The sequence below is a fragment of the Sorex fumeus genome, unplaced genomic scaffold (assembly GCF_029834395.1).
Source record: "Sorex fumeus unplaced genomic scaffold, SorFum_2.1 ptg000169l, whole genome shotgun sequence".
NCBI lineage: Eukaryota > Metazoa > Chordata > Mammalia > Eulipotyphla > Soricidae > Sorex > Sorex fumeus.
Window position 1 is genome coordinate 12,087,277 of NW_026606226.1, and position 15,035 is coordinate 12,102,311.

Here is a 15,035-nt window from a genome sequence, read left to right on the forward strand (position 1 = left end):
ATGCTCGAGCCGTGCTTGTAGAGGCTCATGGTCACCGGGGTTCCATCTGGAGGAGGCAGGATGAGGCACTGCTCAGGATATTTTGAAGCCTCTTGGTCAGGGTGATAATTTAGAGATATACCTGGATATCAAAACATCAGATTGCTTATTTCAGTATAAATTTACAGTCACTGCACTCAGATCTTATAGCAAGGTCCACTAAAATATCAAATTAGAATTGCTTCTGCAAATTTGAGGCTTGTTCCTCAGGAACAAACCTCAGATTCTTTAAGGAAGCTTGAAATAATACTAGGACAGCATCATGCGGGGAAAGAAAATTGTTGGTGATTCTGATCAATGCCAACAGAACATAGCAATGCTCTGGGTTTTCTGCTGAGATCAAGGACTTTGGCACATCCTGAAGCAACTCTCAACTGTTGATTTACAAGGGTCACTAACAAGAGCTCAGTCTTCAGGACCAAGGGCTGACCTCCCTCCTTCGCTACCTATGCTCCAGCTGTTCTACTCTTGAGGTTTATCAAGCACCCAACTGCTCAGAGACAATTTCATTGTTGTGAGCCTTCCTAGCTAAGTGGGCTAGTCCAAATGAAGTCCCATGCCTCCAGCGCTCTCCCCCAAAGTCCCTTTCCAACCCTTCCCTTTTAAAGTGAAATAAGATTTTAATATCATCACACCTGGGCACAGTGCTTTAGTCAGCACTTGTATACCCAGTGCTTCTGCCTATCTTAGGGGGCTCCTTGTCTCTTTATCCCTTGGATCTGGACTTGGCACCTTTTTATACTAACAGATTTGTTTTAAAGTCGGTAGAAACATAGTCCCTGAAAAGCAACATCACTGGCCTCTGTGTGGGTGAGAGCTGACTTTAGTCAAGTTAAAAAGAATGGGGGAAAGGAAGAGAAGAAACACAATTGCCTATAAACATGTGTTTAAGAATTTATTAAGTTCTTGTTTGGAGTTTGCAAGGTAAGTGGTTCCCTCAAATCTGTGGTTTCATGTTCTTTGGACTCCTAGAATGGTTGCCATGGGCCAAAGTATTTTTGTCTCATCTATGGGAATTGCTTGGGAAGGGCATTAGAAGGCCTGGAAATATGGGAAAAGGCTTCAAAGCTCTGCTTTGGTTCTTGAGGTAGGTAAGTAGAACACAGAATTCATTGAAGGCATACATTTCCAATAAAATGTTTCATCAGCTCCCTCAAAATCTTCCCAAAGGGCAGAGCTGTGTTGCATAGGAGCTAAACGATGCATTCAAACCTAGCTTTGTTTAGTTTCCATTCTTCGTCAAGATAGCAATGAGTATCCTCAGGGAAGTCACCCTGCTCTCCCTTCCAACCACCAATCTGTGTTTGTCATGTTTATGAGGCCAAAGCAGATGGAGGACAAATTCCTTGTATTGGGTTGTTGTTTGGTTTGGTTTTAGAATTTCTTGACAAATTCTTATTCTGGAATTGTCTTTGATATTTCCAGCTCGGAGAGCCTGGCAAGCTACCGAGAGTATCTCGCCCGCACAGCAGAGCCTGGCAAGCTACCCGTGATGTATTCGATATGCCAAACACAGTAACAACAAGTCTCATGATGGAGACGTTACTGGGCCCACTCGAGCAAATCGATGCACAACGGTAGGACCATGACTGTGAACCTGTTTTTGAAAGACTCCAGCCATACAAGCGGTCTATAACTTAGCATTCCACATAGCACATCCTGTATAGATGGCCTTCACATATGGGGCATAGTTGGATTCCCCAGGATACCAAACCCACTGACCCAGATCTTCCATCCAGTACAACTGTTATGTTTGAAAAATTCAAAATATCATCACTTTCACTTTGAAATATGGTGTTCCAAGTCTCCACGGACCAGCAAGTATCTTTGAGCTGTGCTTTGAAGAAACTGACTCTAATTAACCTTTCTTCCTAAAATAAGCTTGGATGTCCTTATGACAGAGGAAGACAGAAAATAAATTAAGGCTGGTAAAATTCAAATTCAAGCACCTAATTTTGAAACAGAGAGAGAATGTCATTCTGAGAATCAAAAAAATATATTTTTATTTACTATCTCAAACATCTTTTTTTTCCATACTTTTCTCCTCTCCCATATTCATTTTATAGCTTCATCATTTGTCCTTTCTCCTTAGTCATCATTTTAAAAAAATTTTTTTAGTTCTATTGAAAAGGATAATTGACAACACTTACATATACTTAAGATGTGAAACATTTTTATTTTTAACGTTGGGATATCTGAGTTGTTGGGTTCTATTCCTCCGTCCCTCTTGGAAAGCCCGGCAAGCTACCGAGAGTATGCTGCCCACATGGCAGAACTGGCAAGCTACCCATATTCGATATGCCAAAAACAGTAACAACAAGTCTCACAATGGAGACGTTACTGGTGCCCACTCGAGAAAATCGATGAACAATGGGAGGACAGTGAACAGTGGATTGGTTTATATGAGTTCTTTTTATATTTTAGACATTAACTCCTTATCAGATATATGGTTTGAAAATAGCATTTTTCATGCTATAGGGTCACCGTCACTGTCTGTCACTGTCCTCCCATTGTTCATGGATTTGCTCAAGTGGGCCCAGTAACATCTCCATTGTGAGACTTGTTGTTACTGTGTTTTTGGCATATCAAATACGTCACAGGTAGCTTGCCAGGCTTTGCCGTGCAGGCGCGATACTCTCGGTAGCTTGCTGGGCTCTCGAGAGGGGTGGAGAATTGAACCTGGCTTGACCAGCTGCATGCAAAACAAACGCCCTACTGCTGTGCTATCTTTTTCATTTTGTTGATGGGCTCTTTTGCTGTGAAGATTCTTTTAGTCTGATGTAATCCTAGGTATTTATTTTTCCTTTCGTTACCTGTGACCTCATTACCAAGCCCAGTGCCAAGGAGTTTTCCCACTATGCTTTCTTCTAATTTTTAGCCTATTATAAATACGTACAGTCATCACCACAGTCAATTTTGAGCATTCTGTTCCCTAAACAAAAACCCATAGCATATCACCCTTTTATCTACCTCCTTCAGCCCTAAACAACTCCAGGTGAAGCTTTCTCTATAAATTTCCCTCTTCTGAATTTTCATAAAAACAAGATCATGTAGTCTATTCTGTAGTGACTTATTTTTTCACTTTGCATCATGTCTTGAAGTTTCAGTTTTAGTCTGCCCAACTGAGTGAATGTAAAGTGAATCATTGTGGTTTTGCTTTGCATTTTTTTCTGGTAACTACTCATATTGAACATCTTTGCGTTTGCTTATTGGCCATTTGCCTGTCTTTCTAGGAGAAATGCCCATTCAGATCCTTTGAACATTTAAATGGGGGTACCTTGACTTTTTATTACTGGTTTGTAAAAGATTTTTCAATTTTTAGATATAAGTTTTTATCAGGTGGATGGTCTACAAATATTTTCTCCCATTTTGTGGTTTGTTACTTAACTCTCTTAGTAATATCTTTTAAAATGCACATTTGGTTTTGATTGATTCTACTTTATCTATTTTCTTTCTTTTGTTGCTTATGCTTTTGATGCCAGATCTAAAAATCCTTAGCAAATTCAAGACCATCTACTTTCTCTGTGTTTATAGATTTTATTCTTACCTTTCAGTGTTTGGTACATGTCGAATTAATTTTGTGTCACTTTTGCATCTATTGTCAATAAGGGTCATTGTTTTATTTGTGACTGTCCAGTTTTCCCAGCACTGTTTGTTGGAATACTATTCATTCAACATTAAGTGACCTTGACAGTTTTGCTGAAAATTAGTTGACCACAGATGTACACGTCTATTTCTGGACTCCAAATTCTCTTAAACTAATCTGTAATCTCATCATACATCACAACACCATCTATATTACTATTCCTTTGTTTGATTTTGTAATCAGGAAATGTGGTTCCTCCTGCTTCATCCCTCAGATTCAATGCTATTTTGACGTTTCTTTGTGTCTCCTAATTCCAAACGGATTTTAGAATCAGCTTGTCAATTTATACAAAGAAATCAACAGTGATGATAGTGGAAATGATGCTGAGTCGAAAGTTCAGTTCAAGGAGTGCTTACCTTTAAAACATTACTAAATCTTCTGGTCTATCAGGATGGGTTGTGCTAACATTTTTTCCAGAGCTCAGCTAACTTAAAGAACGTATGAGAGTTTTCAGAACATGTATTTTTCACGTTTGTTAAATAATTCCTACATATTTTATTCTTTTGGGTACCTTTGTTAAAATTTAATTACTCTTAATTTATTTTAATTTATTGTTCAACTACATAAAATATTTTATATTGTCCTATCTCTTGCTACTTATGGGAACATTTTTATGAGATCTAATAGGTTTTGTGGGCTCTTTAGAATTTTCTATATGCAATATTAGGCCATCTGTGGGTGGAGATAGTTTCATTTCTTTTATTTACAAGTTATATACCTTTCATTTATCTTCACACCTAACATATCTGGCTGAAACTTCAGCATAATGTTAGAAGAAGCTATAAAAGCACGTATCTTTATCTTATTTTTAATCTGAGAGATAAATCATCCAGTGTCTCACCATTGAATTGTTCATTTATTTTTATCATGAAAGAGTTTAAGTTTTGTTAAATCTTTCTCTACAACTATACAAATGATCTGTTACTCTTTTTGTTTGGTTGTTTTTTTTTTGGGGGGGGGCACACCCAACTGTGCTTATTCCTGGCTCTACACTCAGGGATCATTCCTGAAAGACTTGGGGGACTATACGGGGTGCTGAGAATCGAACCCAGCTCAGCCTCATGCAAGGAAAATATCCTACCCACTGTACTATCACTCTGGCCCCATGGTCTGATGCATTTTTATTCTGTCGGTAAAAATGTATTATATAAATAGGGTTTTCAGATGATAAATCTATCTTGATTCACTAACAAGCTCTCCTTGATCATCATGAATATTTATTTTTATGATGTTGAATTTACTTTCACACATTTAGGAATTCCACCTTCATATTAATAAACTATTATGTTCTGTAATTTTCTTGTGATACCTTTGGCTGGTTTGAGTCTGAAGATTCATTAGATAGAATGAATTAGGAAGTTTTATGTTCTCTTTCAAGTATTTGAAGAGTTTTGCAGAATTAATTCCTCTCTTAATGTTTGGTAGACTTTGATGATAAATTTATTTGGGCCAGGGATTAAATTTACGAGTACTTTTTCTTTTCTAATATTTCAATATTTTCACTTTTTATAGGTCCATTAAGATTTCATTTTTTCTTGAGTTCATTTTGGTAATTCTTCTATAAAGAATTTTTCATTTTGTCAAATTTAACCATTATATTGGAATAAAATTATTCATAGGATACTTTATAGTCCTCTTTATCGTCTGAAGTCAAAATATATTTTTCTCTTTATTTTGGTAATATGAATTTTTCTAAGTCAAAGTGGGTAAATGTTTCTCAACTGTTCTGACATCAGAAAAAGTTTTTTTACTTCATTATTTTTTGTATCATTTAAATATTTTTACATTAATTTCTGCCTTAAATTTAAATATATATATTTGCTTTATGTTTACTTAGCTCTTCTATATGAAGTGTTTAATGTGGAAAATCAGCTTATTCACAAAGCAGCTGTCTTTATAATATTTATGTTCACAGCTATGATTATCCCTTTATTTAATACTTTAGCTGCATCCTAACATTTATTCATTTTAATATATTACAACTATTTTCTGATTTGCCTAATATTTCTTTACTGTCTATTTAGGATTTAAAATAATAATTCCATTTGCACATATTTATGATCCACCAAAATTAATTTTCATTCTTTTAAATTTATTTAGGTATATGGCTTATGATATAGTATATGGTATATTCTGGAGAAAAATTCATGTTTAAAATAATTGCAGTCTTTCAAAGCAAATAATTCTGTTGTTTGAGTGCTCTAGAATGACTTGATAGATATTTGGTTTGTAATATTATTTAAGCCTTCTTTTGTTTTCCTTACTATTTTTATTAAATTGTTCCATCAAAGTTGCAAATCATTGTTATTAATTTATCTATTTTCCCTTTATTTCTGTCAATTTTTGTACTTCATCTGTTTTGGTGCTCAGTTATTGGATGAGTGTGTATTGGTAATTGTTATGTCCTCCCAATTAATATGTTTTGTTACAAGACATATCTCTAACGGAATTTTTATTTTAAAGTCTTTCTGGTGTTAGTATGGTGGTCCTGATATCATATGATTGTTTCCTGTATTTTCATAACATCTTCTCCCATCTTCTTTCATTAAGTTAATCTTTTTCTCTGAATATTAGGTGTTTCTCCTATTCTCCTAGAATCAATAACTTGCATTTATTCTTTAGTTCTTAGCCTAGATAACTCTTTTATTTTCCTTATATATCTGTAATGTGCTTTCAAAATAACTTGCAATTAACACCCATCATGAATAATTGTTATTTGCTTAATCCTCTCAATAAAAGCATTGTTGGGTTCATAGTAGGTATAAGTACTTGCTGAACTTATAAATAAAAGTATGAATGAAACACAGCATTCTTTAAACACCAGGAGGTTAGTTGACTAAACTGTGACTTATTCAACAAATCATTATTATGTTCCAGTCATTTTCAATGCATGGCAATAGAATTTATTAAAGATAATTTTTAGCAGGGCAATAGAGATAGTACAGCGACTAAGAAGCTTGCTTTGCATGCAGCCGACTTAGATGTCATCCCCAGAACCATGTTTGAGGCCCTAAGCAATGATCCCTAAACTCAGAGCCAAGATTAACCCTCAGGTCCTACCAGTGTGACCCCCCTCGCCCCCCCCCAAAAAAAAGAGGGAGAGAGAGAAAGCTAACTGTAGGATAACATCGGTTTGTCCTTTCTCCCTTGCCACAGAGAGCTTAGGTTTATGGGGTTACACCCATCACAGTGTTCCCAAGTCACTCCCATTTCTTTATCTGTCACCACTTCCCTATGCTCTCTTCCCCAATCAGTTAATCAGCTTTCCCCCCTAATCAGGTTCTGTTAATTTGTAAGGTCAGATCTTTCTAGGACACTGAACTTGTATTATAAGTTAATATTGCCTTTCTCCTCTCTTTATATCATTTGAATAGTTTACTTTAAAGCAGGGCTGGAGCGATAGTACAGTGGTAGGGGGTTTGCCTTGCGCTCAGCTAGCCCGGCAGAGCCGGGTTCGATTCCTCCACCCCTCTCGGAGAGCCTGGCAAGCTATTGAGAGTATCTCGCCTGCACGGCAAACCTGGCAAGCTACCCGTGACGTATTCAATATGCCAAACACAGTAACAACAAGTCTCAAAATGGAGATGTTACTGGGCCTGCCGGAAGAAATCAATGAACAAGGGGAGGACAGTGCTACAGTGCTACTTTAAAGCAATGTTCTTTTTGTATAGACACAGGAAGACAGTTATACTATGCTTTTGTAACTTGGGAGTCAAGACTCCAAATAATATTCCCTCCTGGGCATCTGCTTTCTTGACGTAAGCCTCAGTTGTCCTTAGTTCCTAGCACCTCAAAAGCAGAGTCCCGACATGGATGGACCCAGGGCAAGCTGTGAGCTCCACTGACATCGAAATGGACCAGGCCAAAGTGCCATGATATTCAACTATAAGATGAGATCATGGTCATGGACAAAATGCTGTCATGATCCAAAAGTAACCATGAGATTAGGACCCTGCTAGGGATAGGAAAGACTAATCTGGCACAGTAGTCTGAGATCGCAATGACCCCAGGAGAGCAATTCTATAAGCTTAGTGTATCTCTTACTATGCCCATACAAAATGATTAATATTATGAATGCTGATGTGTTTGTTGGACAAGAAGAGGAGAAACACACCCATGGGATTCTGGGATTCACTCTTGGGTGGGTCATCCTGCTGAAAGAGATTCTGTCCTAGAAGCAACTTTCCCTGAGGGAAAGAACTTTACCCCTATTGATTGTGACCACACCTGTGTGTAAGCCCCAACCCCTCATGCTTGGGGATTCCACTAGGTTGTAAGAGGGGCCTGGGGGATCCAGAGCCTGGAGGAGAAGGAGAATGAGGAGGCAGAAGGAGATTGATGAGAGATTGAGAAGGAGAATGAAGTAGCTTGGGGAGAGGGAGAAGCGAGGGAGAGTCAGGATTGAATGGAGATGAGATTGGGAAAAACAGCAATTGAGACAAACATGCCTGACCCTTATTCCTTCCTTCACCTCCCCATTGCCATCAATCTCCCTGGGGTGGGGGAAGCCAGCGTGAGACTACGAACTAACGCAGGCAGTGAGAGAAATAGAGTGCTGCTGCCCCTTTTGTGATTACACAGCTAACATTTTCATCCGGAGAGATAGTACAGTGGATAACTCTCTTGTCCTTCACATCCCTGACCCATATTTGATCCTCAGTACCCCTATGGTACCCAAAGCCCTGCCAGAAGCAGTCCCTGAGTGCAGAGCTGGGAGTAAACCCGGAGCACTGACAGCTATGGCCCAAACACCAAAATAATTAAAAAAAAAATCAGTAATTATAATTTTTAGCATTCTTCTTTATTAAGTTTTCTTCTTTGGAGCTGGAGAGGGTTACTACAGAGTTAAGGCGCTTGCTTTGCATGTGTCTGGTGCTAGTTCTGCTGCTGGAACTATATAGTCCCGGTTCATTCCTGGGTGCAGTCCTGGAGACCTCAGAGCTGGACTGACCCTAATAATGCCCAAGACAACAAGGGCTACCCCTGCCTCATTATTGGGCCCTGACATAGACACCCCCCTCACCCCCCGCCCCCGAGCCTGCTGGGCCAAGAATCATCAGGAAGGGCTCTTGGTCTCCAGAGTACCACTTTGAAGACCCAAAACAAAGAAAAACCATTTTTTTTAAATTTTGATGCAAGTCAGGTAATAAAAATACTGCTAAATTCATGAAGATTCAAGAGTGAACTGAGTCAGAAGGACTTAGTCACAAATTTAAATACTAGCACATGTCTTGCTGGTACATTAAATGTCCTTTATTAGGATCTCTTTATTGGAGTTCTCTGTAGTTGTCTTAGTTTAGGAAAGTAGGGTTACTCTGAAATGAATACATACATTTATTTAAGATGAATGACGTAGCCTCTGTGAATTCCACTGGATGGGGGAAAGTCATCCTCTTAAAAAGAACAAAGCAGTATGCCTTACCGGGCCAAAATCCTAGTAAAAACATTTCATGCTCAGTGTTTCTTAGATTTAAAATTAACAAGAAAGGCCTGAACCATAAAACTGGTCTTCTAAAGTTAAGTTAAGGCCTTTGAAAAGATAAAACTGATAAACAAACACCTTTTTGGAATTCATCTTTATCAAAACCAACTTCCTTCCTAGACAGATGGCAGATTATTAAATGTCAGGTTAGCTTTGGCGCTGATTAATTCAGATGGTGTCAACATAAATAGCTATTGACTTGTAGTAAACCAAACCACTCTAAAAGAAAACCAAATATTTTATTATAGGCAATTTTGCTTTCAGATCATATTTCCTGTGTTATTCTTACACTCTGTTTCTTTTTTGTTATTACTACCAATATTTGTATGTAAACAGGATCTCTGTTGCTTAGCAATTCATTGTTTCTGCTGTATCTTCTCTACTCAGATGGGCTTAGTTCTCTAGCACAAATGAGTACTGTGTGAATTATCTCCCCCCTTACAAAGGGTATCACCTTTTAGTATCTGGATGTATGTTTGTTTGTAGAAGAATTCATTTAAATAGTCCTGGGGTTTATATTCGTATTTCAGTTCTCACTGGAAAGGAGTTAGTTTTTGGTTGTATATACAGAGAAAGAATGTGTTGTATCAAAATATCTAGACTGAGAAACAAGTGAATTGAGTTCCAGACTTGGCTTTACCAACCTAAGGGAGAATGAGAAAGTCTAACTCTTCTGGTCCTTTAATAATTTTTCATTTAAAAACTTGGATAAAGCAGATATTATTATAAAAATTTTCCAATTCCCTGGAAATAGTTCTTGATGGTTTCACATGTTTTCTGTTAATTACACGAAGTCTCCTAACCCAAGTACCACACTCAGGGTCTAATCTTCTTGGGTAGGATCATAAACACTAAAGTCATCCCACTCCTGATTACTTCTTCCTTTCCTACCTGAAACTTTCATCCTCAGTTATGTCCAGTCAATTCTCTTGCAAGTTGGATCTGCTAAATCAATTTATAATATGATGCTTGCCAAATTGGAACAAGGTTTTATCTTCTCTAAAAATGCTGAATTGAAGAAAATCTGCTCCTGAAGGCCAATTTCCCTTAGAGATTATGCATCTATGAATGGAGGAATCAGATAAAGGCAAGCTGGGACAGGGGTGGGGATGGGGTGGTGGCGGGAGAAAGACTGGGGACATTGGTGGTGGGAAACGTGCACTGGTGAAGGGATGTGTATTGGAACATTCTATGACTCAAACTCAATCACAAACAACTCTGTAACTGTGTATCTCATGGAGACTCAAAAAAATTAAAAATTAAATTGATCATTTAACTGTTTATACAGTTTCAGGAAATAAAACCATGGAGACATCACCAAATTCATATTCTGTAACATTAACCCAAATTTGGAAATTAGGACAATTCATGGAATTAGAAGCCCAGGAAAGAAAATCACCTAGAACAACATTGTCACACTGTGGGCCAGTTAGGCCCGTGAGTCAGCCCAGTGACTGATTCTCTTAAAGCCACTCAGACTTAACAGGAAGGCCTCTTAATGTGCTTAGAGTTGCAGAGGTGGGTTCCCAGACTTATTTGGTCTAGTGTCCCCTCTTCAGAAAATAAATTCCCCACAAACCCCTAGAAATCTGCTTTCTTTAAGACACAAAGAGAAAGTGCCTCCCTCCCACCCACCCACCCAGTTGCACCCAAGGTTACTACCACGCCCCCCTGGATTTTTTTCATCATACCCCCAAGGGTAATGGGCCATTATTGAACACTTTTGGAAATACTAGTTTAAAGCAAGGAGTCACTCCTGTACTCTTCTTTCTTTTTTCATTTAGAAAAAGTTCCGCGAGCACTTTGGAGGTGAACTTCATTTTCACCTCCCGTCCTCCTGCCCCTTGGTTCCTCTGACAAGCGTGAAACTCTGCCTGCTTCTCTTACCTCCCACAGGGTAATGGGAGAAAAAAAAATTGCAGTGACACCAAAAAGCTAGATAACAAGAGTCAACAAGTTTTTGTCCCCTTTCTTCCCTGGTCGATGGTGCAAAACAGTGCTAATGTTATTGTTTTTCTATTTCTATCAGTAGCAGTCATTCCTGGCTTGCTTTCAGAAAGATGAAACTAGTCATCGATGCCCATGGATATAAATATTTTTATAGTGATAACTAGAGAACCAGCCATATAAATCGGTGATATGCGTATATTTCTCATCTTGTAAGTGCTCATGTGTCTATGAGTGTAAGTCTCTGTTTAACTCTTAGAATGCCACCCTACTATTCATCATCCCCTCCACGAACAGATTCACAAAAAACATCTCAGTACTCACCTAAATAGTAATACTGCAATTCAGATAATTTCCCCATTGTCTACCAGTGGAAAATGGGGGAAATCCTCTCTGACCACCAAAATCTGAATTTAGCTTGGAATTTGGGCAGAGAGGTGGAAAATGTGCCATGACTCACTGCATTTTCATCAGAACACATAGTACCAAACCACGAAAGTCTGCCGAGGGGTTTATGTTGAAGTCATGTGACATTTCAATTTCACTAGGTTTGACAGATCAAATGCCCTACAGAGTGGCCAAACATCATGAAATTCCTTCTATAAAAATGTTTCTATTCCAAAATGTGTACCATTCCATAAAGGAGAAATTCAGTGTTTGTATTAGGAGCAGAAGTGTTGTAAACTGTTCCCTGGGAGTGAGCTCTTCAAACACCAAAACTAGAATCAATGTTATGCTCACCAGAGCTTTTTATTTTGAACTAAGCTGAACGTTTATTGAAGGAAGACAAAGATGTTGGAGGCAGACAGAAAACAAAACAAAGCAAAAGCCAGTTTCATTGTTCTTTGAACAGACTCAAAGCACATGCCTCATAACCAAATGCTGTATCTTTTTTTTCCAGCATATTAAACATTTGTAAACAAAAGAACTTTCACATAACATCGTTTGACTTTTAACCAGCCTGTTTTATGGGTACCTGCCAGAGATGCTGACAAGAATCACCTACACAAGCAGGTTTTACTCCAGCAAAAAATTATTTGGAAATTAGAAATGCAGTGGGAAATTAATGCCATGAAAATAAAAAGCCATCTAGTCCACAGGGACACAGTCCCCTGCATATTTTCGGTCACCTGTGGGTTCCCTTTGCAACATTGTGTCTCAAGCATTTTTAAAATTTGCTAGGAAGAGTTGGCCTCCTCAATTATTATGCTTAAATAAGGCCTTCTTTTAGTAAAGAAGGCTGTCATTTCTGCAGAAATGTCACTGTCATTTCATTCTGCAGGAAAAAAAAAACATTTTAATTAAAAATAGACATATTTCCCATTTCTTTCTTTCTCTACGGGAGCTCTTTTCCAAAAACATTTGTAACTGGACCTGATATTAATGCCTGAAATTTTATTTTTAAAGAGAGGTCAAGAATGCCTTGAGTGTAGCAGTTGGAACATGATTAAAAAGAGGAGCAAGACTGGATATGCGTGTAGAAGTCACTTTATGAGAATGTTGAATTAAAAACTCTTCTCACTGACAATAAAGAGGGTTGAAAAAACGCAGATGATGTCGTGTCAGGAGCTGATAACAATAGAATCAGGAAGGTTGAGGCCAAAGGAAACAAAAAGGGCTTTTCAAGATATATTTGGAACAGGAAGATGGATACGGATAGTAACTAGTTGAGAGTAAGGAGACAATGTTATCAGATGACAAAGAAAAGGCAAAAAGACATAAATAACTGTGTTTCCAGATGAGGGGTGCTCAAACTGAAAATTGTAAGTTTTATAAAATTAAAATCATAAAACCAAAAAGGATAAAATATTTAAATTCTAAATAAAAAAAGATCAAGAAACAGATTCTAGAATCAGATTCTAGAAACTTCCCAGAAAATAGAAAGCCTTCGGAGGTGTAATTGGTGAGATTCAGCCTCTTAACCTTATGGTGAAAAATTAGAAAGAATTTTAAAACAGTAGTGGCACTTCCCAAAGCAAGAAACTTAAATTCTGCGATATTAAACGTATATCTCAATCTCACAATACAAACACTATACATGGAAAAAAGCTAAAATGAATCCCTATGTAGAAACCCTAAGACTGTGATTATCTAAGTATTAAATACACTTTAAAGAAAGAAAAAACAAGCCTCCTAATAATAGGAATTCTCCCAATTTTATTCATTCTGTTCCTTTACCTTTAGTCAGATTTTTCTTTCTTTTCTTTTTTTTTTTTTTGGCACATTTAGATAGTCACCCTACTTTTTTTTTTTTTGCTTTTTGGGTCACACCCGGCAATGCACAGGGGTTACTCCTGGCTCTGCGCTCAGGAATTACCCCTGGCGGTGCTCAGGAGACCATATGGAATGCTGGGAATCGAACCCGGGTTGGCCACGTGCAAGGCAAACGCCCTACCCGCTGTGCTATTGCTCCAGCCCCTCACCCTACATTTTGAAATGTTGTTTTAAAATGCTTTTAGCCTTTCTCTCCTGTGCCAGGCAGAAGGGCTCCCGCAAAGGGCTTCGAAGATAAGAAGGGTTGCTCTGCCATCAATGAGATGATGACCCAAGAATACGCCATCAGCATCCACAAGTGCATCCATGGAGTGGATTTCAAGAAGCGTGCACCTCAGGTATTCAAAGAGGTCTGGAAGTTTGTCATGAAGATGAGCACCCCTGATGTGTGCATTAACACCAGGCTCAACAAAGCTGTCTGGACCAAAGGAATAAAGAATGTCCCATATCGAATTCAAGCACGTTTGTCCAGAAAGGGGAATGAGGATGAAGATTCACCAAACCAACTTTATACGTGGGTTGCCTATGTGTCCATCACCACTTTCAAAAATCTGCAGACAGTCAATGTGGATGAGAACTAAGCTGCTGATTTCAAAAAGTTCTAAAATGAAAAAGAATGTTTTTATATTCTGCAGGTACAATTTTAAATGAATTATGTATGTGCCAATGTAAGGGATTATCCATTATTGAGCATTTTGCTGTAAATAATTCTGAAATAGAATATATCTATTTCATTATATAAATGTAAATTGTTTTCCCAATTTCTTGAAAGGCTTTATTTGAACAGAATACCCAGTATGAGAGTAGGATGTCAAAACTTATCGTAAGCTTTCTAGGTCTAGGCAAACGCTTCCAGTTTACATTTTTAAGTGATAGCAAGTTATTTTAATATCAGCCTCAATAATAATAATCAGGTCAACTAAGCAATACTGAGAATTTTAATAAATATACTGTTAATTCAGATTTTATGTATACGTGATGGAGACAAAATTGTCCATTTACAAGCTTGCTTGTTTATAAGAATCCTAATTTCTTTTTCAAATTATTACTAAGTTATGTGTGATTTTCATAACTTTTGTTAATGTCATTTTGACTTTTAAAATTTTTTTTCACAAGGGCTAGCTTTCAACCATATAACCATTTCATTTCTTTGAAATTTCCTAAATTATTTCCCAAATTAAAACTTTTTCTTGAAAAATTGAATGTTTGTTTTTTTTCAATATTTTTTTCATTTTGATATAGCTTACTTTCCACAAGAAATTTTTAACCGAAAAGTTCAAGTTATGAGTATAGAATAAAATATCAAAGTATTTCATGAACCAGACCAATCCCAGTGCGCTAACCATAGGCAAGCATTACTGACAATTTAATGTGCCTATTTCTATTTTCTAATATTGTACTTTAGGGCTGGAATGATAGCACTGTGTGTAGACCATTTGCCTTGCATGTGGCCGACCTGGCCTACCCGAGTTTGATTCCTCCGCCCCTCTCGGAGAGCCCGGCAAGCTACTGAGAGTATCTCGTCCGCATGGCAAAGCCTGGCAAGCTACTCGTGACATATTCAATATGCCAAACACAGTTAACAACGAAGTCTCACAATGGAGAGGTTACTGGGCCTGCTCGAGCAAATCGATGAACAACGGTAGG

At 37.8% G+C, this 15,035-nt stretch overlaps 1 protein-coding gene across 1 annotated transcript in view; it reads left to right on the forward strand.

Annotated features, from left to right (window-relative positions):
• Positions 1-13,969, forward strand: part of LOC130016857 (60S ribosomal protein L31-like) — a 30,362-nt gene extending 16,393 nt beyond the window's left edge. The window contains exon 2 of the mRNA XM_056107553.1: positions 13,593-13,969. Coding sequence (XP_055963528.1) covers positions 13,593-13,969 — 377 coding nt within the window. The remainder of the gene's footprint in view (positions 1-13,592) is intronic.
• The last annotated feature ends 1,066 nt before the right edge of the window (positions 13,970-15,035 follow it).